The sequence below is a fragment of the Geotrypetes seraphini genome, chromosome 3 (assembly GCF_902459505.1).
Source record: "Geotrypetes seraphini chromosome 3, aGeoSer1.1, whole genome shotgun sequence".
Classification (NCBI taxonomy): Eukaryota; Metazoa; Chordata; class Amphibia; order Gymnophiona; family Dermophiidae; genus Geotrypetes; species Geotrypetes seraphini.
The window spans coordinates 260,580,048-260,607,776 of NC_047086.1; the positions used below are offsets into that span (position 1 = coordinate 260,580,048).

At 45.1% G+C, this 27,729-nt stretch overlaps 1 protein-coding gene across 2 annotated transcripts in view; it reads right to left on the reverse strand.

The window, feature by feature from the left end:
• Positions 1–264: 264 nt before the first annotated feature.
• RIOX1 (ribosomal oxygenase 1) overlaps positions 265–27,729 on the reverse strand; it is a 368,994-nt gene continuing 341,529 nt past the window's right edge. Inside the window, exon 15 of one of the 2 annotated variants that reach the window (XM_033936262.1) lies at positions 265–393. In XM_033936262.1, coding sequence (XP_033792153.1) covers positions 325–393 — 69 coding nt within the window. In that variant the 3' untranslated portion in view covers positions 265–324. The remainder of the gene's footprint in view (positions 394–27,729) is intronic. The other variant, XM_033936263.1, reaches the window with a different exon arrangement.

Below are 27,729 nucleotides of genomic sequence, written 5' to 3' on the forward strand. Positions count from 1 at the left end.
AGTTCTTGTTGTAATACATCTTGGATAATTCTTTTGTAATCCGCCTTGAACTGCAAGGTAATGGCGGAATAGAAATCCCTAATGTAATGTAATGTAATTCTGTAAATCTGTGTTTTAGGCAGCAGCTGTTGTGTTTCTTACCCAATTAGCCAAGAGGCATATTTCTTTAATCACTGGAGGGTATACATGTTCTACTGAGAACAGTATTGTCTGTACAAAGTAGGCAATTATGACCAAGTGCTGATTCTTTTTGAAAAACATGAATTACACATTGATGTAGTATTTTATTTTGTGACGGGTCAACCAACAGTAATTCAACATCAATCATGCTGGAATCAAAGGTTCCTTGGTAATCAGCAAGCCTTTCTCAAACAAGAACATGGCTAAAGCAAGCTACAAAAGAAGAAAAAAATGTTATTTGTAAATTGTACTAAACAAGCATTCCAAAACATTAGCATGAGCTTTAGCTTGTACAACATCTAAAAAAAGATTAGGTTGTTAGCTCAATAATCTTTTCTTGTAGATGTGTTTAGTAGTCCTGAATGCTAGAATTATGCATCTGAACCTGTAAGTTGTATGCAGAATGATATCAATCATCTTTCAACTCTGCCTCCTTCACAGAGAGCTACTCCTGCACCCTGAAATTTGTACAAATACAATCAAGCGCACTGTAATGGAAGACAGAATGGGAAGGAGGGATATGTGGAAAAAATCCTGGCCACAATTCTGTTCTGCTCTCTATAACAAACATAAGAATTGCCATACTGGGATAGACTGAAGGTCCATCAAGCCCAGTATCCTGTTTCCATCAGTGGCCAACCCAGGTTCCAAGTACCTAGCTAGATCCCAAGTAGTAAAACAGATTTTATGCTGATTATCCTAGGAATAAGCAGTGGATTTCCCCAAGCCATCTCATTAATGGCCTATGGACTTCTCTTTTAGGAAATTATCCAACCTTTTTTAAACCCTGCTAAAATAACCAATATCACCACATTAGCTAGAAACAAATTACAGAGTTTAATTACACATTGTGTGAAGAAATATTTTCTCTGGTTTGCTTTAAATCTACTACTAAGTAGCTTCATCGCATGGCCCCTGGTCCTAGTATTTTTTAGAAAGAGTGAACAAGTGATTCACATCTACCCTTTATACTCCACTCATTATTTTATAGACATCATATCACCCCTCAGCCATCTTCTCCAAGCTGAAGAGCCTTAGCCATTTTAGCTTCTCCTCATAGGGAAGTCGTCCCAAACCTTTTATCATTTTCATCACCCTTCTCTGAACCTTTTCTAATTCTGCTATATCCTTTCTGAGATATGATGACCAGAATTGCACACAGTATTCAAGTTGCAGCTGTACCATAGAAACATTATAACATTTTCATTTTTGTTTTTCATTCCTTTCCTGATAATTCCAAACATTCTATTTGCTTTCTTAGCCGCTGCACATTTTTGAGGATACATTGAAACCCTCAGCTCAGTGATACCTAGATCCTTTTCCTGGGCAGTGACTCCCAACACAGAACCCAGTATCACACAGCTATAGTTCGGGATCCTCTTTCCCACATGCATCACTTTGCACTTGCTAACATTAAACAAATCTGCCATTTTGACTTCCAATCTTCCAGTCTCACAAGGTCCTCTTGCAACTTTTCACAATCCTCTTCTGATCTAACAATTTTGAACAACTTTATGTCATCAGCAAATGTAATTATCTCATTAGTTATTCCTATCTCTAGATCGCTGATAAATGTTAAAAAGCAGTGGTCCCAGCACAGACTCCTGGAAAACCCCACTATTTACTCTTCTCCATTGAGAATATTGGCCATTTAAACCTACTCTCCATTTTCTGTCTTTCAACCAGTTCTTAATTCATAAAAGGACATTACCTCCTATCCCATGACTTTCAAATTTCTTCAGAAGTCTTTCATGAGGTATTTTGTCACATGCCTTTTCAAAATCCAAATACAAAATATCAACTGGTTCACCTTTATCCACATGTTCATTCACCCCTTCAAAGAAATGCAGTAGATTGGTGAGGCAAGATTTCCCATGACTTAATTCATGTTGGCTTTCTCTCAATTAATCCATGCTTACGTATATGTTCTGTCATTTTGTTCTTTATAATAGGTACCATTGTGCCAGGCACCGACGTCAGACTCACCGGTCTATAATTTCCCAGATCACCTTTGGAACCCTTTTTAAAAATTGGCATCACATTGGCCACCCTCCAAGCGTCTAGTACTATGCTGGATTTTAAAGAAAAATTACTAATTACTAATAGCTCTGCAAGTTCATTTTTCAATTCTATCAGCACTCTGGGATGTATACCATCCAATCCAGGCAATTTACTACTGTTCAATTTGTCAAATTGACCCATTACATCATCTAGTGTTTCAGAGGTTTGTATGAGTTTCTCTAATGCATCAAATTGAATACCATTTCTGGCACCGGTAAACTCCCCTACATCTTCCTAAGTGAAGACTGAAGCAAAGAATTCATTTAATCTCTCTGCTATGGCTTTGTCCTCCCTGAGAGCTGCTTTTATCCCTCAATCATCTAGCAGTCCAACCAATTCTCTTCCCGGATTCTTGCTCCATAAGATGTACTTTTTTCCCATCCAAAAGTGGGTGGAAATCTCGGTGCATCTTATACAGCGAAGATACAAATTTTGTTACCCCCCTACCTTTGTAAAATCTGCCTGCCACTGCACCACCTTTTTAAACCCGTCTGCTGCCACACCACCTTTTTTTTTTTTTTTTAAACACCCCCGCCCGTCCGTCATACCTTTTTAACCTGGTGGTCCAGCGTGTTTTCTTCCCTCATCCTATTTCCTGGCCAGCGGCACACAGGTCAGGAGCAAGCTTTACGGTCTTCTGCTTGGCCCAGTACCGCTTTCTGAATGGCTGCCGTAGGTTCTCATGGGACCACTAGACCACCAGAGGGGGGGGACAAGGTACAGGGCACACCATTTGGTTCAGAATTTTTTTTCTTGGTTTTTCCTCCTCTAGAGGTGGGTGCATCTTATGGTCAGGTGCGTCTTATAGAACAAAAAATACAGTACAGTGGTACCTTGGTTTGCGAGTGCACCAGTTTGCGAGTGTTTTATAAAATGAGCAAAACATTTGTAAAATTGGTTCAGAATTTTTTTTTCTTGGTTTTTCCTCCTCTAGAGGTGGGTGCATCTTATGGTCAGGTGCGTCTTATAGAACAAAAAATACAGTACAGTGGTACCTTGGTTTGCGAGTGTTTTATAACACGAGTAAAATATTCGTAAAATTGGCGCCTTGGAAACCGAGCGTGCCTCTTTTTATGAACGGCCCCCCGCGAACAGGCACCCTCCGCTCACGTCGCATCCACCCACCCACCCGATCACATTTCTTACCCCTGTTTGGCACCGGCACCAATGCACAGGACATGCCGGTGCCGGAAGATCTGCCTCCTTTGCGCTGGGCCTTGAGCATCTGCGCATGCTCAAGGCCTTCGGGTTCCCGTTCTCTCCGAGATTCTCGGAGAGAACGGGAACCCGAAGGCCTTGAGCATGCGCAGATGCTCAAGGCCCAGCGAGAAGGAGGCAGATCTTCGGGCACCGGCATCAGCATGTCCTGTGCATTGGTGCTGGTGTCGGTGCCAAAGTGGGTAAGAAATGTGATCAGGTGGGTGAGTGGATGCCGGATCGCAGCGGGGAGGGGGTGCGACATGAGCGGGGGGGGGGGGGGGTTGCCGGATCGCGAGGGGGCGAATCACGCGGGGGGGGCCTTCATGAGCGGGGGTAGCAATGCCGGTTCTTGGGGGGGGTGCAGCGCCGCTGGCCTCGGGGGGGGGGAGGGGGAACGTATCAAAGCGAGTTTCCATTATTTCCTATGGGGAAACTCGCTTTGATATACGAGTATTTTGGTTTACAAGCATGCTTCTGGAACGAATTATGCTCGTAAACCAAAGTACTTACAAAAGTTTTCACTGTGTGATTTTGCTTTCAGTGCAATCTTCTTTTCAAAGTCTCCCTTTGCCTTTCTTACTGGTATTAGCACCCTGCATTTGTCTTGACATTCCTTGTGCTGTTTACAATTATTTTTAGTCAGATCCTTCCACTTTATAAGAACATAAGAAGTTGCCTCCGCTGAGGCAGACCAGAGGTCCATCTTGCCCAGCGGTCTGCACCCGCGGCGGCCCATCAGGTCTAATTGCCTGAACAGTGCCCCTGACTAATTTTGTAACTGCCTCTAATCCTATCCCTATAACCTACCTCTACTCCTATCTGTACCCCTCTATCCCTTTGTCCTCCAGATACCTATCCAAACCTTCTTTGAAGTCCTGTAGCGTGCTCCTGCTTATCACATCCTCCGGTAGCGCGTTCCATGTGTCCACCACCCTCTGGGTGAAAAAGAACTTCCTGGTGTTTGTTCTAAACCTTCCCCCTTTCAATTTCTCAGAGTGCCCCCTTGTACTTGTGGTTCCCCATAATTTAAAAAATCTGTCCCTGTCCACTCTTTCTATGCCCTTCATGATCTTGAAGGTTTCTATCATGTCCCCTCTAAGTCTCCGCTTTTCCAGGGAGAAAAGCCCCAGCTTCTTCAGTCTGACAGCAAATGAGAGTCCTCCATACCCCTTATTAGCTTAGTTGCTCTTCTCTGGACTCTCTCAAGTACCGCCATGTCCCTCTTGAGGTACGGCGACCAGTACTGGACGCAGTACTCCAGGTGCGGGCGTACCATTGCACGGTACAGTGGCAGGATCACTTCCTTCGTCCTGGATGTAATACCCTTCTTAATGATGCCCAACATTTTGTAGGATTATGAAGGATTCTCTTTTAGCTCTCATAGCTTCCTTCGCCTCACTCGTTAAACACCCTGGCTGACGTTTTGTCTTCCTTCCTCCTTTTTAAATACATGGAATATATCTAGTCTGGGCTTTCAGGATGATATTTTTAAATAACATCCATGCCTGATGTATATGTTTGACCTTTGCAGTTGCAGCTCTAAGTTTCTTTTTTATCATTCTCCTGTTATCGTAGTCTCCTTTTTTAAAGTTAAGTGCTGTTGTATTAGATTTCCTGTGTAAACTTATTCCATGGATTATATCAAATCTGATCATGTTATGATCGTTATCAAGTAGCCCCAGCACTATTACCTCCCTCACCAATTCATGTGCTCCACTAAGAACTAGATCCAGAATTGTTGGTTCCTGAACCAGCTGCTCCATAAGGAAGTCCTTGATTTCATCAAGGAATTTTATCTCCTTAGCATGCCCTGATAATACATTTACCCAGTCAATATTGTGGTAGTTGAAATCACCCTTTATTTCTGTGTTACCCTAATTTCTGATATTTCAGCATCTGTCCGTTCATCCTGATCAGGCAGATGCTAGTACACTCCTATCACTATTCTTTTCCTCCTTACACATGGACTTTCTACTCATAGGGATTCCAAGATGTATTTCTGTTCCTGTAGAATTTTCAGTCCATTTGATTCAAGGCTCTCCTTAACATATAATGCTATCCTTCCACCAATTTGATCCACTCTATCACTACGATATAACTTGTATCCTGGTATGTCAGTGTCCCATTGGTTATCTTCCTTCCATTAGGTTTCAGAGATGCATATTATATCTATATTTTCATTTAGTGCAATCTATTCTAACTTTCCCATCTTGTTTCTTAGGCTTCTTACATTTGCATAAGACATTTCAAACATACCAATTAACATTATCAAAACAAATATAAAAACTGTGCAACCAGCTATTCACACATCCTGCTATCAGAGACTTGACTTTGAGTGTTTTTTTTTTATCTGAGAGTCAGAGAATTCTCCAAATCCAGACTGATATTACAACAGAAGGCAGGTGAAGCCTATGTATAGGGTGGGGCTTCAGGACTACTAGATATGTCAACAAGAAAGAAGATTATCAAGGTTAAGAACCTAAATTTTCTTTCTAGTGCAATGTGGATATCTTTTGTTTCATGAGTAAATCAAAGAAAATTTTTGTTTACCTGCAATTACATCACTTTCTTTTCCAGAGATAAATAAAAAAAAGATTTGACATAGATATGTGAACATTTCTTAAGAAAGAACTGAATATTTCATGGGGGTGTCCTAATTTTTTCACATGATTGTACATCTATTCAGTGCTCTGACCATTTATTGAACAAAGAATTATACCACTCTATCATGAAATCTAAGAAAGAAAATCCAAGCTGTTCTTCTGAATGTGTTCTTTATCAGAGGTAAGCATATGCTCTTTCCAGGCCAGGGAGAAGAGCTCAGCAGATATTATGGTGGTACAAGAACTCAGTGAAGAAATGAATGGGCTACAAGCATAACAGCTTCATTCAGCTGCTATAGTAGATGAGATTTGAATGCTGTTAAATCATACTGACAAATAATCTGTGGGTTAGATTTAAAATTACCGTATTTTCTCGCATATAACACGCGCGTTATACGTGGTTTTTACAAACCGTGCATAACCTTGCGCGTTATACAAAATTTTTTTTACATAGTTCCCCCCCCCCCCCCGATTCATCACCCGGAAGAAGCGCTCGCACTCCCACCCCGAAGGACCGCTCGCATCCCCACCCGAAGGACCGCTCGCACCCCCACAGCCTCCCCCCCTCCCCCATGGAGAAGCTGTCTACCTTGTTTCCGGATGCCAGCCCAGCTGCTTCCTCTGCCGGCGGTCCTGCCCCTTCTCAGAGCCCTGTGCTGCGCTGCTTCCTCTTCAGGCGGTACTGCCTTTTCTCTGATGTCAGAGAAAGGGCGGGACCGCCGGAAGAAAAAGCATAAATATGTACATAAATATGTGTTTTTTGCGCGCTATACCCGTGTGCGCGTTTTACACGGGTGCGCGTTATCTATGTGAAAATACGGTACATGAATGATCAGGATAAGTTTACTTCCAGTTTAAAAAGTATGAGTTGCTCTGTAAAAAGAATGGTTTTTAAGTTGAGTGTTCAAATCCAGATTGTACTCTCTGATCAGCTAACAGGGGTGGGCAAACTTTTGATTCGTAGGCCACAATGGGTTCTTAAATTTGGCCGGGGGGGGGGGGGGTCTGATGCTGCAGGAGGAAACTGTACTCCTGCGGCTACCAGCTGATGAATCCTCATTAATTTTCTTTTTGCGCATTGTTACAAAGTTGTACACATTTGCCAGTTTCGCCTTCCTCCCTCAAGTGCTAGCATCTGCCACCAAAGGGTTCTGTCTGCCGTGGTATCTTTTTGTTGCTTCATTTCCTTCAATGGGAAGTCAGGATACTGCCACTAGCTGCAAAGTTTGGAGACTTCTGGTTGCCAGACTGGAGGAAGAGCTCTTCAGTGGCCAGGGCTTGGGGATCTCCACCAGCTGAAGTATTTATATTTTGCATTCAAGCGGGGAGAAATTTGGTACACATCCACCCATTTTGGGCTCCAGCCCCTCCCCTCAAATCAGCAGCAAGTCTATGACACTGACTACAATAAAAAAAAAAACAAAACCAAAAGGAATTGACCCCAAAATAACATCGTCACTCCATAAGTTTTTTTGGTTTTCACTGACTACAATAAAAAATATTTGTGATGCACATATCCCAGAGATAACATATTCCAGTTAATACATTTAAAATAAAACACTATTTTCTACCTTTGTGTCTGGACATTTTGTTATTCCATCATCTTGGTCTCAGTTTCTCTTTCTGCTTTTTGTCCATCTTTTACTAATTCTCTTTCCAGTGTCCGCTGTTCATTTTTTTCTCCTCTCTTGCTCCATTTCCCTCACTATGCATGTCTCCAACATATAGATTTTTTTCCCTTTCGCATGGGTTCAACTCTCTTCCTCTTTCCCCATGGTCCAACATTTTGTTCCCTCTTTTTTCTATTGTTGTGTTCTTCCCTTCCCCCTTAATGCTGAACAATGGGTTGGAGGGAGAGAGATGTTGCTTCTCTCTCTCCCTTCCATCCCCAGACCTAACATTTCTCCATCTCTCCCTTCTTTCTATCCCAGATCCACCATCTCTCCCTTTCTCTTCCCAACTAGCCTCCCCCTATCTTTCCCTCCCTCTCCAGGCTCACAATCTCTCACTTTCTCTTCAAGTATATTTCCCCTTCCTTCATTCCACCCCACATCCAACTTCTCTGTTTCTCTTCTCTCCTTTCAGATCACTGTCAACCATCACTTTCTCTCGCTTTCCTCCCTTCCTTCCTCCCTCCCTCCTCCTTCTGTTTCCAGTCCCATAAGCTCTTCCCCTTTACCTACTCCCACATTCAGTCTGCATTTCTTTTAACTCCCTACCCCCAAGTCCCCCTTTCTACTTAAAAAAATTACAGCTAATAATGGGGATTTCTTCACCCATATGTCTTCCTCCTTCTATCCACGCCGGTCTGATATTGCTCTGACTTTCCATCGCTGAAAAATCCAGTTTTGCTGCAGGGGACTTTTAGCTGCGGCAGCCAATCCCCAATGACGCAACTTCCGGTTCTGCATGGGAAGACTAGGGCAAAGGAAAGCAGGGAAGAGAGCCGTAGGCAGCTGTTCAGGTTGGCTGCTGTGGCTGTAGACTTCCTACAGCAAAAATGGGTTTGTCAGCGATAGAAGGTAAGGACAGCATCAGACCAGTAAGGATAGAATGGGGTAGACATGCTAGTTCACAGGGGGCCCTCCTAAGCCATGGGGCCCAGGGCAGCTGCCCTGTTTGCTCCCACCTAATGTCGGCTGTGCCTGTGCGATGGCTAAAAGTTTACAGTAGGTGCTTTGTTCAGCAGTCCCTTAAGCTGCAGACATGGGCAAACTACGGCTGCCTCTGACGCCGCAGGCTGGATTAATAAACTAAACAGGCCGGATATGGCCCGCGGGCCTTAGTTTGCTCATGTCTGAGCTAGAACATATTTTCAAAATTTCACAAAAATAATTTTAATCCTCAATTTGTTCTAATTTTGCAAACCATGCATACCTAATTTTTTTTTTTTTTTAAATATAGTGTTTAATCTAATCTAATCTAAACCTTAGGTTTGTATACCGCATCATCTCTACATTCGTAAACCTCGACACGGTTAACAAGAGTTAGGGTAGAAAGGAACTCCAATATAGGGAAGAGGAAAAATGAAGAGAAAATTTAGGACTAGATTAACCAGAGAGGGAGGAGGAGTTACATTTTTGAGAATAACCAGGTTTTCAGATGTTTACGGAAGAGTTGGAGGGAGCTCAGATTCCTAAGAGGGGAGGTAACGTTGTTCCAGAGCTGAGTGATTCTGAAGGGGAGGGAAGAACCTAGTTTTCCTACAAGGGAAACGCCTTTTAGAGAGGGAAAGGAGAGTTTCAGTTTTTGGGTGGATCTGGCGGAATTGGGGTTAGAGGAGTTCCAAGAAAGAGGAATGAAGGGAGGAAGGATACCGTGTAGGATCTTGAAAGTGAGGCAGGCACATTTGAAGTGGACTCTGGAGATTATCGGAAGCCAGTGGAGCTTGGACAAAAGTGGTGAGACGTGGTCGAATTTGCTTTTTGCGAAGATAAGCTTAGCAGCGGTATTCTGAATTCGCTGGAGTCTATGAAGGTTTTTCTTTGTTAGGCTAAGGTAGATAGAGTTGCAGTAGTCCAGTCTAGAAAGGATGATGGATTGGACAAGGACGGCAAAGTGTTTTTGATGGAAACAAGATCTCACTTTTCTCAGCATGTGAAGGCTGAAGAAACATTTTTTTACTAGAGAGTTGAGGTGGTCGTTGAAGGAAAGTGTAGAGTCAATGATGACTCCCAGAACTTTACTAGAATATTCAAGATGTAGAGTGGGGCCAGAGGACAGTGGGATGGAGATGGGCAGTTGGTCCAATTTTGGGCCGAGCCAGAGAAGTTTTGTTTTAGATTCGTTCAGTTTCATCTGCATGGTTTGGGCCCAGGATTGAAGGTTTGATATACATGAGGATATGTTTGCTGAGAGGTTGGTGAGGTTCCGGTCGGTCTCAAGGAGTACAAAGATGTCATCTGCTTAAGTGTAGAATGTTTCAAGGGGGGAGAGATGGAGGAGTTTAAGGGAGGACATATAAATGTTGAAAAGAATAGGAGAGAGAGGTGAGCCTTGCGGGACTCCACAGATCGGGTTCCAAGGGGAGGAGGAAGTGCCCTTCATGTTGACTATGTAGGAGCGGGAGCGTAAGAACTTTGAGAACCAGTCAAGGGCTGTGGAGTTTATGCCTATCTCGGTGAGTTGGTAAATAAGAATATCATGATGGACGACATCTAAAGCTGCAGAGAGGTTGAATTGAAGAAGGACGGTGAACTTGTTGCGGGAATGGATATATTGAACTTTTGAGATTAAGGAGGTCAGAAGGGATTCGGTGCTGAAATTGGGACGGAAGCCGTATTGGTAGGGTTGAAGAATGTTGAATTTCTCAAGGTAGGAAGTTAGTTGAGTGGATAAGATGGATTCTAGCATCTTGGTAAGAAGGGGAATGTTGGCTATTGGATGGTAGCTGGATGGTGAAGAGGGGTCAAGCTCGGGTTTTTTCAGTAGTGGGGTTAGGGAAATATGGCCCATTTCTGGGGAAAAGAGACCCGAATGGAGGGTGGAGTTTATGAGAATGGTAAGAGATGAGATGGCCTGAGAGGGAGTGTTCTCGTAAAGGTGGGGGGGGAAAGGATCCAAGGTACAGTTGCAGGTTTTCAATTTGAGGCAGAGATTGTAGACCAGGTATTCGGAAATAAGTTTGAAGGAAGACCAGGATCTAAACTAAACTAAACTAAACCTTAGGTTTGTATACCGCGCCATCTCCGCAAGCGCAGAGCTCGGCACGGTTTACAGAGTTAAGAGGAAAGGAACTACAATGAAAGGATATAGGAGAGGGACTGAGAAGATAGAGAGGGACAGGATACTAGAGAATGGGAGGTGATTAGATTTTTGAAAAGAGCCAAGTTTTCAAGTGTTTGCGGAAGGATTGGAAGGAGCTTGAATTTCTGAGCGGGGATGAGAGGTTGTTCCAGAGTTCTGTGGTTCTAAAGGGGAGGGATATTCCAAGTTTTCCTGCGCGGGATATACCTTTTATAGAGGGGAATGATAGTTTCAGTTTTTGGGAGGGTCTGGTGGAGTGTGGGTTTGAGGAATTCCAAAAGAGTGGGATAACGGGAGGAAGGACGCCATGTAGGATCTTGAAGGCTAAGCAGGCACATTTAAAGAGGACTCTGGAGTATACTGGGAGCCAGTGAAGCTTGGAGAGGAGTGGGGAGACGTGATCGAACTTGCCTTTTGCGAAAATAAGCTTAGCCGCGGCGTTTTGAATTAGCTGAAGTCTATGGAGGTTTTTCTTAGTTAGGCTTATATAGATGGAATTGCAGTAGTCCAGTCTAGAGAGGATGGTGGATTGAACGAGGATGGCGAAGTGAGAATGATGAAAGCAGGATCTCACTTTCCTCAACATATGAAGACTAAAGAAGCATTTTTTTTACCAAGGAGTTGAGGTGATCATTGAAGGAGAGAGAGGAGTCTAAGACGATGCCTAGGACTTTGCTTGAAAACTCAAGCTGAAGAGTGGGGCCGGAAGGTAATGGGATGGAGGTGGGTAAATGATCTAATGTTGGGCCGAGCCAAAGTAGTTTTGTTTTGGACTCAATCAGTTTCATTTGTACAGATTGGGCCCAGGATTGGAGATTCGTTATACATGTGGATATGTTCTCAGCAAGGTTAGAGAGGTTTGAGTCTGTCTCGAGGAGGATGAGGATGTCATCAGCGTAGGAGTAGAGAGTTTCTAGGGGGGATAAATGAAGGAGTTTCAGAGAGGACATGTAGATGTTAAAAAGGATAGGAGAGCGGGGTGAGCCTTGCGGGACTCCACATTTCGGCTTCCAGGGAGGGGATGAGGTACCGTTTGTGTTAACGGTGTAGGAGCGGAAGTGTAGGAATTTCGAGAACCAATCTAGGACTGTGGAGCTTATGCCTATTTCGGAGAGTTGGAAGATTAGGATATCGTGGTGGACGATGTCGAAAGCTGCGGAGAGGTCGAATTGTAGGAGAACAGCAAATTTGTTGCGAAAATGGAGTTGTTGCACCTTAGAGATTAGTGAGGCCAGAAGGGATTCGGTGCTGAAGTTGGGTCTGAAGTCGAATTGGTGGGGTAGGAGAATAGAGAATCTTTCTAGGTAGGATGAGAGTTGAGTGGATATGTTGGATTCTAATAACTTGGTTAGGAGAGGGATATTTGCTATTGGACGGTAATTTGATGGTATGGAGGGGTCAAGGTCGGCCTTTTTCAGTAGAGGGGTCAATGAAATATGTCCCATGTCGGAGGAGAAAAGGCCCGATGTTAGGGCAGAGTTTATAAGTTCGGTGAGGGAAGTGATGGCCTGTGTAGAGATATTCTCGAATAGATAGGAGGGGAAAAGATCCAAGGTGCACTTGCAAGTTTTTAGTTTGAGGCAGAGTTTGGAGACTTGCGATTCGGAAACAAGCTCGAAGACGGTCCAGGATCTGTCGGCTGGAATGGGGGTGGAGACAGGTAAGGTAGGGTTGAGGTCAATAGAGGCCAGGGAGTTGTAGGAGACTGTGGGTGGGTAGGAGCATCTTAGGGTGGTAACCTTTTCATTAAAGAAGTTTCCAAGGGCAGCGGCTGAAAGAGACGGTGGGAGCAAGGATGGGTCTTTTTTTTGTAGTTAGGGAGCGCCAGATGTTAAACAGCGCACTGATCTGGTTGCTGGATCTAGAGATCTTGTCTCCGAAGAAGTTCTTCCTGGCTTTTTTTAGTGTTGAGTTGTAAAGTTTAATATTGACCCTCCAGATCTGTCTATCGGAGGGGGATTTAGATTTTTTTCCATTTGCGCTCCAAAGCGCGACATTTCTGTTTCAGTTCTCTGTGAAGAGGTAAGTACCAGGGGGCCTTTCGGGGGTAGGAGATGGTTTTAGTGGATATTGGAGCAAGGGAGTGATAGGTGGACTCGGAGAGGGCGGTCCAGTTGCGCCAATGGGATTCGGAGTCTGTAGGTTTAGGGTTGGAGGAGAGTTGATTGAGGAATTTGGACCAGAATAGATTGCTCGAGGTTTTTTTGCGGAAGGTTATGGAATGAGAGGAGTGGGGTGGGGATTCAAAATGTGACATGAAAATGGGGAGGCAGATAGTCCCTAAGAAGTGGTCAGACCAGGGGACTTGTTCCCAGCGAGTGTCGTCGGTTGAAGTTTTGAAGGCGGTAAGATCGAGGAAAGTGGTGAAGTCTAGTGTGTGCCCTTTTTCGTGGGTTGGAGATGGGGTGGGCGAGGGGAAACCTAGAGAGGTAAGGAAGTTGTGGAATTATATGCTATGGGTGAAATATTCAACTCACAGCAGCAAACCACTCTCAGACATGGTCTGAACTAACATCAGATATTCAATGCTGGGGCATGCACGACTCCCAGCACTGAATATCAATGTATAGTCCGTTTTCATTATTCACATGTTCCCGATACACAATTTCACATATCTGCAGTTGCATCTATTGTGACCAATATTCCCCATTCATGCCACTGTTTGCGTACTTGTGATGTGCTCTAAAAAAACCTAAACAGCTTTCTTTGCTTTCATTTTTCCCTTAAGGCTGGCGTTCACTTCTAGATATGGTCCCAAGTGTCCAGAGTGAATTTCAAGCATCTACACTTACACTTTCGTTATTTGCAATTTCGTGGTTCATCAATATTTTTGGGACCTTACTAATGAGAATAATGTGAAAGGACTATATGTGTGCTGTCCCAGAAGTTATCTGGGTACTGGCTGATACTCAGACCGGTGCCCACTTAACCTGGGACAAAAATTTAGGACAACCTATTTGCAGTCCTAACTTTAATATACTTATCTGGTTAAATGACTGAATATCATAAGAACATAAGCCGAGCCTCTGCTGGGTCAGACCAGAGGTCCATCATGCCCAGCAGTCCGCTCCCGCGGTGGCCCATCAGGTCCAGGACCTGTATAGTAACCCTCTATCTATATCCTTCTATCCCCTTTTCCTTCAGAAAATTGTCCAATCCCTTCTTGAACTCCAATACCGTACCCTGTCCTATCACACCCTCTGGAAGCGCATTCCAGGTTTCCACCACCCATTGGGTGAAGAACTTCCTAACATTGGTTCTAAATATGTCCCTTTTTAATTTTGCTGAATGCCCTATCGTTTTTTCAGATTTTGAAAGTTTGAAGAATCTGTCCCTCTCCACTTTCTCTATGACCTTCGTGATCTTGTAAGTCTCTATCATATCCCCTCTAAGTCTCCGCTTCTCCAGCGAAAATAGCCCCAGTCTCTCTAATCTTTCAGCGTATGAAAAGTTCCATACCTTTTATTAAACGTGTTTTGACCTGAGGCTCAGACGGAGTGTGGGAAGGCTTCTTAGCTGGCTTACCCACTGTAGACTGCAACACTGACGATGGTTCTGTCAGTGTCGATTGGTGCGGTGGCGTCTTGGACGGTGCTGTTGACATTGGTAGTGGTGTCGAGTCTCCCTCCATCGCAACGCCAAAGAGTAACTTTTGCTGGATGAGGCGGTTTTTCAAGGTTCTCTTCAGGACAGTGCTCAGGCCCCAAGCACTGGAGGCACCAGCGATGTGGGTCAGTGACTGAAATGGGCCGAGCACAGCATCTGCACTTTTTAAAACCCGTCTGCGACTGGGACATTGACGGGAAGACAGACTCCACTAAATCAAAGTCAGAGGCCAAAGTGGCCAAACAGGAGTCCGCAACAGGGAAAAAACAAAAATGTTTTTGATTTTTTTTGAGAAAAGAAAATTACAATAAAAAAGAAAAAATATGACTGAAGGTCACAAATCCGCGAGAGCGGGAAGGCAGCGAACAAAAAAGTTTCAACGGCTGTTGATAAATGCGTCTTCTTAGCACCGCGGAAACTAAGGGACCCTGCGCCTATGTCGGGCGGAAAGACACTCATGCATGTGCGGGCTAATGCGAACTTTCCAAAGACTTAAAGTGGCGATGCACTTTTAAAGTGGTCTGTACTGGGGCTCCGTCGGTGACATCACCCATACCTGAGAATATGCTGCCTTCTTGTCCTGGGATAATAGAAGTAAGGAAAACTTCCCAGAAGGTAAAAAACAAACAAACCCCAAAACCAGCATACAGTAAAAGCACTTGTACAGAACCAGAGAAGGGGAGGCTTCAAAATATTACCTAGGCACCTGAATTACCTAGATAAGTGTTCTTCAACCTTTTTACACCCGTGGACCGGCAGAAATAAAATAATTATTTTGTGGACCGGCAAACTACTAGGACTAAAATTTAAAAACCCCGTTTACGCCCCATCTCCGCGAGCTCGGTCCCCGCAAACCATCTGATCCCATCTGCACAAGCCGCAATTATGATTTTATATTGAACGTATTTTATTAAAGTATAAAAAGAAACAATATTCTGAATAATTGTGATTTTATAAATACAAATATACAGAGCATAGACCAACAAAACCCCTGTCTCCCCTCCCCTTCACATATATCCCCTCTACTACCAAGAAAACTGAACAAGCCAAGTTATTATAGAATACTACATAGAAATATCATGCTAACAGAATACTGCAGTCCCCAGTTATGTCTCTAGCAGGATATATTCTAATGACAAAATAGAAATAAAATTATTTTTTTCTACCTTTTGTTGTCTCTGGTTTCTGCTTTCATCTTCTTTTCACTCTTTTTCTTCCAGCATCTGCCCGTTCCATCCAATGTCTGCCCTCTCCCCCTTCCATATGTATCTGACTTCTTTCTATGCCCCTCTTCCTTGTCCATCATCCTCTCTCCTTTTTACATCATTCATTCCAGCTTCACTGCCTTCTTCATTTTTATCTCTTACACCAGATCTAGCATCTTTATCCCTCTCTTATTTCTCTGCTGACCCCCTTTCCAGCATCAATGTCTCTCTACTTTCTCATTCCTCTCTCTCCCCTTTCTCTCATCTGATCTCTCCATTCCACCCTGACCCCTTCCCCTCCTGTAATCTCCCTGCCAGCTGTTTCCTTCCTTTTTTCTTTCTCCCTACCCTCCTTCCTTCTTTTCCTTCTCCCTTCCCTCCTCCCTCTATCCTACATTAACTCTCTTCCCATCCCTTTCCCTCCTCCCTCCCAGCAGCATCTCTCCTTCTTCTCCCTTCCCTCCTCCCTCTATCCAACATTAACTCTCTTCCCATCCCTTTCCCTCCTCCCCTCCCAGCAGCATCTCTCCTTCTCCCTTCCCTCCTCCCTCTATCCAACAGTAACTCTCTACCCATCCCTTTCCCTCCTCCCCTCCCAGCAGCATCTCTCCTTCTTCTCCCTTCCCTCCTCCCTCTATCCAACAGTAACTCTCTTCCCATCCCTTTCCCTCCTCCCCTCCCAGCAGCATCTCTCCTTCTAACTCCCTTCAAGTCCAGTAACAGCTCTCCTTTTTCCAGACCTTCCCAGCCTCCTACAGTGGCTTCCTCCCCTTCCAGCAGCTCTTGGTACTTGTCTGCAGGAAGTTGCCGGTAAATCACTGCCCTGGCAAATTGGAGAGCTGGTGGGAGGGGAGACAGCCACTGTGAAGGCTCCCCAGGATCTTGTTTGCACACGCTGACCATCTCCCTCCACCTGCACCTGAATCTGCAGCTCTCTCCGGTATAATCGCAACTTCCCCGCGGCCCTCTTCAGCAACTCGGCAGGATCAAGACACGCTGCCGACGTCGGGACCTTCACTCTCTGAGTCCCGCCTATTTTGTTTCAACTTCCTGTTTCCGAACAGGCGAGACTCACAGAGGGAAGGCCCCGACGTTGGCAGCCTATCTTGATCGCCTGAGGCTGGGAGGAACATTAATCAGCAAGAACCGCAGTTGGCAGGAAATTTAACTGCCGACTTGATCTCGCCGGCCCTGCGCGGACCGGCAGAAATTTTCTGCGGACCGGCATCGGTCCGCAGACCGGCGGCTGAAGAACTGTGACCTAGATCACTCCTTGCATTTAAAAGGGAACCAATCACTTTAGAAGAGGAATTTCAGTTTTCTTGGAGCCTTATAAGACTGCCTCCCAGTACTATGTGGGGTGGAGTGGCTCCACTGCTATATCCTAAAGTTATTCCAGGACAAGCAGGCAGCATATTCTTACATATGGGTGATGCCATCCATAGAACCTAGCATGGACCCTCCAATGGGAACTTTCACTTTAAAAAATCAAGACTGTCCATACTGCGCATGCGTGGGTGCCCTCCTGCTTGCTGCCAGCTCATAGTAACATAGTAGATGACAGCAGATAAAGACCCGAATGGTCCATCCATTCTGCCCAAACTGATTCAATTTAAAATATTATTATTTTTCTTCTTAGCTATTTCTAGGCAAGAATCCAAAGCTCTACCCAGTACTGTGCTTGGGTTCCAACTATTGAAGTCTCCGTCAAAGCTCACTCCAACCCATCTACGCCGTCCCCAGCCCATCCTCAACCAAAAGGCCATATACGGACGCATACCGTGCAAGTCTGCCCAGTACTTGCCTTGGTTCAATAGATCCTCTGTGTTCATCCCAAGCCTTTTTGGACTCTTTTGCCGTTTTCCTCACCACTACATCCCTTGGGAGCGCATTCCAGGCATCCACCACCCTCTTCGTAAAGAAGAATTTCTTTACATTGCTCTTGAGTCTACCACCTCTCAACCTCAAATTATGTCCTCTGGTTTTTACCATTTTCCTTTCTCTGGAGAAGATTTTGTTCTATGTTAATACCTTTCAAGTATTTCTTTATTTTTTTGACTTTATCTTTATTCAAAATTTTAGTATAATAAACAAGTGAACAACTTGCATAAGAATTCAAGAATTAACATCTTATTAAACAAATACAGGAAATGAAATACATATTATTTAGTCCACAATAGGCTGATCCAAGAAAAAGGAAAATATCAAGTGGAATTTTAGAAAGTAAATAATATAAAATACTTAAATGGAATGGGAGACATTGATCATACACCTTGGCGGCCGATTCATTAAGCTGTGGTTGAAGACATTGTGCCAATAATCACTCCTCCCCCTTCTCTAGCTATTACAAACTCAAGTAATTGTTTGGATTTTAAAAACAGAACATTTTTTTCCCTTGTGAGAGACATATTTCACTGGAAATGTCAACACAAAGGATGTGCCAAGAGCCAAAACTCTTGGTCTATAGGAAAGGAAATCTTTTCCCTTCTTTTGTGTCTCTCTAGATATATCTGGATAAATTCTTACCAATGAATCCTGAAAATGATCTTTCATGTGCCTAAAATAAGTTCGGAAGATTAAATCTCTATCGAATTCCAAGGCAAATGTCACTATAAGTGTAGTTCTTTCTGTAATTACTTCTAAGGAACTCTCCAGAAACTTTGTCAGATCTAATTCGGCTTGTTGCTCCATTTCTCCTCTTGGGGTGGAAACCATTTGTTTCTTGAAACCTGCTGAAATACTCTGGACTCTCATTATAGATGGCAAAGATTCTTCAGGTATTAACAATATCTCTTTGAAGTATTTTCACACCATTTCCAGAGGGGAGATTATCGGAGACTTGGGAAAATTTAGCAATCTCATATTATTTCTTCTTTGCCTATTTTCCATGTACTCTAACTTTTTTTTTGAATAAATGCCCTTTCCTTAATTATCTCTGACTCCAAAGATTCTATTTCGACAATTTGCTGTTCATGCCTTTTAATACTCTCAGTCTGTTCACTTAGAATAACTCCTTGTGCATTTAACTTGAGAGTTTATACAAGCACAATCTGAATGTATCATTGCTATGGATTTTTTGAGGTTGGAGTCCATAGTGGCTTGGCCTTCCATAGGTTGTCCATACAGACTATATCAGGCTTAATAATCACCCCCAAACTGCTCTGTTTGAAGTGGAAGTACTCTCACCCATAACTGCAGCAGGAACCGTTGCTAGGACTTCAGTGGGAGCAGAACTCTCCATCTCCTCTGCTCTCTTCTTCTCCGGGGCTCAGCAGCAAATTCCCTGGCTGGTTTAGCTGTCTCGCCTCCTCCAATGTTGTAATTCTACTTGCAGGTTGGTAAGGAGGCTGCCTCTGGATCGGGCTCAAGGAAGCCTGATCTACACTAAGGTCTGCTGATTCAATCAGCAACCCTCCCGAAGCCTGGGTGGCCCCCCATTGGTTGATGCTGCAGCTTGGCATCCAACGTCATCTGTACCAGCTGTTTAGAGCTCATGGCCGCTGGGGGTCCTGGCCGCAAAACTCCCTTCCTCTTCCCCATTCCCACAGCAAACCGGCACAGCCTCCGGACTCACTGCAAGGAAACCGGTGGCAAATCAACAACGCCCTGCTCGGGAAACCTCCAAGCTGCGCCAGGAAATCAGCCGAAGGAAGAGGGTGAAGATGGCGCTAACGCACAACTCAGCATTATGCAACTGTCCGAATCGCCATCTTGGATCGATCTCAATACCTTTCAAGTATTTGAACGTCTGAATCATATCTCCCCTGTTCCTCCTTTCTTCTAGGCGTACTTAGCATATCTGACACCCAGGGCCCATCATTTTTTGCCCCCCCCCCCCATCTGTATGAAAAACATGATTTTTAGTAACAATCCACGTCACACAAGAGTGTACCTAGGAAAAGGTAGCATCTTACATACTGCAGTGAGCAGTACATCACTAAACCCATTGTAAAACTAAACAAGCCAGACTAGTACAGATCAATCTTACACAGTCAATCCTAACAGAAAACATGTCTTTTCGAACACACAGAACACAGAAAACACCTTTGCTTAGTATGTAATCACAAACTAACCCCTCCCCCTTTTACAAAACTGTAGTGTGGTTTTTAGCCATGGTGGTAACAGCTCAGATGCCAATGCTAAAAAACACTCTACAGTTTTATAAATGGGGAGATAGAATAAAAATACGTAGACAAAGGTTAAACAGAAGCACCAAGAAGCTGGACTCTGCATACAATGCTACACCACAGAAACAGCGATGCATCTCCCCTAAAGCAAAAAAAAAATATATATAGAATTTTTTTCTACCTTGTCTTCTCTGGTTTCTGCTTTCCTCATCTTTTTGTCACTCTCTTCCTTTCATCCACTGTCTACCCTCTCTCTGCCCCTTCTACATGGCATCTTCTCTCCTTCTGTTCCCCTTCCAGAAACTTTATGCCTCCCCCTTCCATCTCTCCCTTCACCCCCATGGTCTGGCATCCATCTTCTTCCCTTCCCTCCTCCAATAGTCTGGCATCTCTCTCCTCTCCTACACCTCCATGGTCTGGTATTTCACTCTCTCCTCTCCCTTCCCTCCACTTCCATCAGCGTCTGCCCCCTTTCTCACCCTTCACCACGCTTCCACACCACCCTGACCCCCTTTCTCACCCTTCACCACACTTCCATACCACCCTGACCCCCTTTTTCTCCGTTTACCACCCTCCATCGAAATCAGCAAGGTCCTGCGATGACTACTTCTGCTGCCTCTGCTCTGGAAGAGGTAAGTGACGTCGGAGGGGGGCTGGGCCGGCAGACGCAGGGATTTGTGGCAAGGTCCCATGACGACTGCGACTGCCGGTTCACCCCCCCCCACTCCGTCACTTACCTCTTCCGGAGCAGAGGCAGCAGAAGTAGTCATCGCGGGACCTTGCTGCACTTCAGTGCGGCTGCCAACTCATATTTCAGAACAGAGTCGGCAGCCGCGTTGAGGTGCTGTTTTGAGCAGCACGGAAGCTTCCGGACCCGGCCGGCTGTGCACCCCCTTAAAGCGTGCACCCGGGGTCGACCGCCCTCCCCTCTCCCTTGGTACGCCACTGCCTCTAGGGTATACATATTTAGGGCTTCCAGTCTTTCCTCATATGGCTTTTGGCACAAACCTCCTACAATTTTTGTTGCCCTCCTTTGGACCACTTCAAGTATTCTTATGTCCTTTGCCAGATACGGTCTCCAAAACTGAGGAAGTGGGGCCTCACCAATGACCTGTACAGGGGTATCAAAACCTTCTTTCTTCTACTAGCTATGCCTCTCTTTATACAGCTCAGCATCCTTCTGGCAACAGCCACTGACTTGTCACACTGTTTCCTCGCCTTCAGATCTTTGGACACTATCAACCCAAGGTCTCTCTCCCCATCTGTGCATATCAGCCTCTCACCTCCTGGCACATATGGCTCCTTCCGATGTCTAAACCCCAAATGCATTACTCTGCATTGAATTTTAGTTGCCAGATATTAGACCATTCCTCTAACTTTTGCAGGTCCTTTTTCATGTTTTCCACTCCCTCCTTGGTGTCTACTCAGTTGCAAATGGCAACCCTTTTCTTTTAACCCTTCAGCAATGTCACTCACAAACATACTGAACAGCACCGAACCCTGAGGAACTCCACCCTTCCTTCCTCTGAATGACTTTCATTAAGCACCACCCTCTGGCATCTAATCCAGTTTCTAATCCCCAGTTTCTAATCCAGTTCACAACTTTGGGTCCTAACTTCAGCCCATCAAGTTTGTTCAAGAGCCTCCTATGAGGAACCGTGCTAAAAGCTTTGCTGAAATCTAAGTAAATTACATTTACCATATGTCCTTGACACAGTTCTCTGGTCACCCAATCAAAAAATTCAATCAGGTTCATTTGGCACAATTTACCTTTAATAAAGCCATGTTGCCTCAGATCCTGTAACCCATTTATTCTAGGAAGTTCACTATCCTTTCTTCCATTATTTTTCCAACAACTGATGTGAGGCTTACTGGCTTGTAGTTTCCTGCTTCATCTCTGTGACCACTTTTGTGTATTGGGACCACATCCGCTCTTCTCCAATCCCCAGGAACCACTTTTGTCTCCAGAGATTTGTTGAACAAGTTTTAATAGGACCCGCTAGAACCTCTCTGATCTCCCTCAGTTTGATGGGATGGATCCCATCTGGTCCCATTGCTTTGTCCACCTTCATTAGAAAGGATTCACCATTTCCAGGACCGGATGAAAACTCTGTGGATATCCAGCAAGGTCAACACCTTATCCCGTTCAATGAAAAGCGGGTAGCTGAACCTCCTGATACACATGGAAAGTGGAAATGACCTTTGGAAGAAAAGAATGCACCATGCACAGTGAAACACCTACCTCGGTGAAATAAAGAAAGGGTTCCCTGCATAACAGGGCTTGAAGCTCTGATATTATTGATAGTGAGATCCATGAGTGTCTTTTCCTCTAAAAGCTCATAAGGAACCTTGCAGAGGGAATGCAGGACAAACTAAACTAAACTAAACTAAATCTTGGATTTATATACCGCATCATCTCCACTGATGGAGCTCGGCACGGTTTACATGGTTAGGGAAGGAACGGAAATCCAATGGAATTATATAAGTAAGAGAGGAGAGAGGTTTAGGTGTAAGAATGCCAGGAACGGGACGGGGTTACGTTTTGGAGAAGAGCCAGGTCTTCAGACGATTACGGAATGGTAGAAGTGGACTCAAATTGCGGAGAGGGGAAGGGAGACTGTTCCAGAGCTGAGCAATTCTAAAAGGGAGGGAAGAGCCAAGTTTACCAACAAGGGAGATGCCTTTTAGGGAGGGGTAGGATAGTTTTAATTTTTGCGAGGATCTAGTGGAGGTTGGATTTGAGGAATTCCAGGATAGCGGGATAAAAGGAGGGAGGATACCATGGAGGATCTTGAAGGTTAGACAGGCACATTTAAAGTGGACCCTGGAAATAACGGGAAGCCAGTGGAGTTTGGATAGGAGCGGTGAGACATGATCAAACTTACTTTTTGAGAAGATAAGTTTAGCCGCGGTGTTCTGTATTAGTTGGAGTCTGTGAATGCTTTTCTTTGTTACGCTAAGGTAAATGGAATTGCAATAGTCCAATCTGGAAAGGATAATGGATTGTACGAGGACGGCAAAGTGTTTTTGGTGGAAGCAGGTTAAGATTCTATGTCAGAAAAGGCTGCCATGCTGGCGGCTTCAGCTTTGTAGCTCCTTTCTAAAATCTAATGGTGCTGCGATGAGAAGCTATCGAAATATCCTTCAGATGACTTCTAAATATGACAAGTTTGCCACTTGAACCTTAAGAGAACCGAACGCTAGTCCTTTTGCTAGCCTATCCTGAAGAAATGCTAGAATAGACAAAAGAGGGGCCTGAAATAGCTGAACTCCCTTTCCAGCACACCAATTCCGGAAAGATGTCCAAGTCTTGGGTATATGCTGCCACCGTTTCTGGCTTCTGGGCTCTTAAAAGAGTAGCAATGACTCATCTGAATACCCCTTGCGCACTAATCCTGCACTCTCAAGATACATGGATCCCCCAGGGTTACTGTACTCAAGAGAGAAGACCCGGAGGAAGTGGAAGCTTGAATCGCTGACTCATCTGGAGCCTGACCAGATCTGCATACTAGATGGACCCTCATAGCCCATTTATGCTTCAAACATTAGCTAACAAAAGCAGGGGCAAAGCCTAGCATGGGCAGATAAGCATTAACAACCCCCCGAATGCCCCTGCCCTCCCAGGGTTCTGCGTGCCTGTACTTTGCCGAAGGTGGCGAGTCACTATCTGATGGCTCAAGAGAAGAGGAACCCTGCAACTCAAAAGGCCTTAGAATGGCCAGAGGGGGCTAACTACATGGATCCAGTCTCCCTCATGTGCCCCCCCCCCCCTGCAAGAGGAACATGGTGGCCATCGAGTTAAAATCTGGCACAATCTAATGCCAAATACCCTGAGGATTCATATTTCTCAATTTTGAACAAAATTGAGGTGATTTAAGGCAAATAGATGCTTTTAAAATCAGGACAGAAAATCCAAGATGGCCGCTGCAGCTGCACAAGGGCACTAAAAAAAACAGCATGATGCAGCGAGGAAGAAGTGCCAAAAATACAGGGAAGGGGTTTTTGGAGATGGGGAATCCAAAAACATTCCCCAGAAACTCCCCAAACTAGGGTTTAGATACCCTCCCAATGTGCCCCATAGAGAATAAAGGCTCAGTACTCACAGTGCAGCAGATGCTATGTCTTCCTCAGCCCTCAGGTAAGCCGGAAAGTGGTGAAGACTTAAGTCTGGATTCTATAAATGGCGCCATTGTCAGCTGCCTTAAAAACCGCCACTAATCATATGTACATCACATGATGGCAACGTTTATAGAATCACACCTTTGGGAAAGATAGGCACTGGAGATGTAGGCCAGGGTTTTCAAGGCATACATAAGAACATAAGAAGTGCCATCTTCGGAACAGACCCTAGGTCCATCAAGTCCGGCAATCCGCACACGCGGAGGCCCCGCCAGGTGTACCCTGACATAGTTTTAGTCCCCATATTACTCTAAGCTTCTCATAAGAGATGTGCATCTAACTTACCCTTACCTATGTCACCTTATGCCACTCATAAGGAGATGCATCTAACTTACCCTTAAACCCTAGAACGGTGGATTCCGCAATTACCTCTTCTGGGAGAGCATTCCAGGCGTCCACCACTCGTTGTGTGAAGCAGATCTTCCTGATATTTGTCCTGAACTTGTCCCCCCTTAGCTTCAGTCCATGTCCTCTTGTCTGTGTCACATTGGACATTGTAAATAATTTTTTATCCTGCTCTATTTGGTTGATTCCTTTCAGTATTTTGAAAGTCTCGATCATATCCCCTTGCAGTCTCCTCTTCTCAAGGGAGAACAATCCCAGTCTCTTAAGTCGATCCTCATATTCCAAGTTCTCCATGCCCTTTATTAGCTTCGTTGCTCGTCTCTGCACCCTCTTGAGTATTTTTAAATCCTTCTTTAGGTATGGAGACCAATGTTGGACGCAATATTCCAAGTGTGGTCTAACCATCGCTCTATAAAGCGGTAGTATTACTTTCTCCGATCTACTTGTGATGCCTTTCTTTATCATGCCTAGCATTCTATTTGCGTTCTTCGCTGATGGCTTCAGGGTCCTATCGATTAATACGCCTAGATCCCTTTCCTGTTCGGTTTTTCCCAGAGTTGCACCTGACATACTATACTTGTGTTCCTTATTTTTTCTGCCTAAGTGCATCACTTTGCATTTTTCCACATTAAACTTCATCTGCCATTTATCTGCCCAATTCTCCAATCGGCTCAAGTCGCTCTGGAGTTCCTCACTGTCCTTCTGTGATTTGATTGCCCAGCCTAGCTTTGTGTCATCTGCAAACTTGATGATCTCACTAGATGTTCCATTCTCCAGGTCATTTATGGAGATATTAAATAAGATGGGCCCAATTACCGAGCCCTGGGGCACACCGCTAGTCACAGTCTCCCAGTCTGAAAATTTCCCATTTATGCCCACTCTCTGCCTTCTGTTCTCCAGCCATTTGCCTATCCATCTTAGTATGTCTCCTTCTATTCCATGGCCTTGCAGTTTCCTGAGGAGTTTCACATGTGGAACCTTGTTGAACGCTTTCTGAAAATTCAAGTATACAATAGCCACCGGTTCTCCAATATCAATTTGTCTGTTCACTGTCTCAAAGAATTGAAGTAGATTCGTCAAACATGACTTCCCCTTCCTGAATCCATGTTGGCTGGCTCTCATCAGGCCGTGTGTGTCTAAGTGCCGGGTTATGCTATCCTTGATCAGCGCCTCAACCATCTTCCCAGGGACCGACATGAGACTCACAAGTCTATAGTTGCCTCTTGATCCTTTTTAAATATCGGCGTGACGTTCACTATCTTCAAGTCGTCCAGCATCTGTCCTGTTTTGATTGACAGGTTGGCAAGTTTTTGCAATAGTTCTCCTATTTCCACTTTTAGCTCTTTGAAGACTCTCGGATGAATTCCGTCCGGTCCAGGAGATTTGTCACTTTTGAGTTTGTCGATCTGGTAGTAAATCTGGTCCAAGTCCACTTCTACTGTTGTAAGGCTGTCCTCTGTTGCTCCTTTGAACACATTCACTGCTTCTGGAATTGTTGTAGTGTTTTCCTTTGCAAAGAAGGAATTTAGTCTGTCTGTGATTTGTTTGTCATCCTTGATGTATCCTTTCCTTCCCTGGTCATCCAGCGGTCCCACTGCCTCTTTTGCGGGTTTTCTCCCTTTCACGTACCTGACGAAGGGCTTGAAGTTTTTGGCCTCCTGCGCTATTTTCTCCTCATAGTCCTTTTTGGCATCCCTCACTGCCCTGTGACACTTCTTCTGATCATCCTTGTGTTTGTTCCAAGTTTCGGTTGTTTTCGTGCGTTTCCATGCTTTGGAGGAGTCCTTTTCTTTTATGGCTTCTTTTACCTCTTTAGTAAGCCACGCTGGCTCTCTTTGCCTTTAGTTTTCTTTGCTTTGGACATCCGCGGAATGTGCTTTGTGCTTCCGTGATAGTATTTTTCAGAAGGGACCATGCCTATTCTACCGTTTTGACTTTGCCCATTTTTTTCTTGATCCATTGTTTCACCATGGTTCTCATGCTATCGTATCTTCCCCTTTTAAAGTTTAAAGTCGTGGTTGAGGTTTTAGTACCTTTCCCCTTCCCGACATCGAGTTTGAAGTTGATCCAGTTATGATCGCTCATCCCCAGCAGGACTGTAACTTCTACATCTTTAGCCGGCCCCGTAATGCTGTTTAGGACAAAGTCCAAGGTGACGTGTTCTCTTGTCGGCTCTCCCACCAATTGTTCCAGGAAGCAGTCCCCTAGCACTTCCAGGAACATTACCTCCTTGCTACAATTTGAGGTTCCCAGGTCCCAGTCTATCCCCGGAAAGTTGAAATCCCCCAAGATTACAACATTACCTGTCTTACATTCGTATTTAATTTCCTCTATCATTTCCGAGTCTGCTTCCTCCCCCCTGTCCTGGTGGTCGGTAGTAAAGGCCAATCTTGGTGTCAGCACCGTTGCGTCTGGGAATCTTTATCCAGAGGGATTCCAGCTTCTCTTTCTCTTCCTTCATAGTCACTCTCACAGATTCTATTTCTTCACAAACATATAGGGCAATACCTTCACCTTTCTGCCCCACTCTATCTCTTCTGTACAGTTTGTATCCCTGTAGTACTGTATCCCATTTGTTTTCGTCATTCCACCAGGTTTCTGTTATGCCAATGATTTCCAATTTGTCGTTTTTCGCTATTGCTTCTAATTCTCCCATTTTGTTTCTCAAACTTCTAGCGTTCTTATACAGTGGTGCCTCGCATAACGGACGCCTCGCACAGCGAACGCTGCGCACAACGAACTTTATGTCTTGATCCGTACAACGAACTTCGTTTCACACAACGAAGTCGCCCGAGCTGCATCCTTCCGCGCAGGCACTGCGCTTAACTGCCCTCTCTCCGCCTGGTTCCCTCTTGCCCCCCCCGACTCCCCGACACGATCGGGGCAAAAAGGAGCCCAAGCCCTCTTGCCCCGCCGATTCCCCAACTCCCCACACAATATCGGGCCAGGAGGGAGCCCAAGTCCTCCTGGCCACGGCGACCCCCTAACCCCACCCTGCACTACATTACGGGCAGGAGGGATCCCAGGCCCTCCTGCCCTCGACGCAAACCCCCCCTCCCCCCAACGACCACCCCCCCCCAAGAACCTCCGACCGCCCCCCCAGCCGACCCGCGACCCCCCTGGCCGACCCCACGACACCCCCAACCCCCTTCCCCGTACCTTTCTGTAGTTGGCCGGACAGACGGGAGCCAAACCCGCCTGTCCGGCAGGCAGCCAACGACGGAATGAGGTCGGATTGGCCCATCCGTCCCAAAGCTCCGCCTACTGGTGGGGCCTAAGGCGCCTGGGCCAATCAGAATAGGCCCGGGAGCCTTAGGTCCCTCCTGGGGGCGGGGCCTGAGGCACATGGGCCCAACCCGACCATGTGCCTCAGGCCCTGCCCCCAGGAGGGACCTAAGGCTCCCGGGCCTATTCTGATTGGCCCAGGCGCCTTAGGCCCCACCAGTAGGCGGAGCTTTGGGACGGATGGGCCAATCC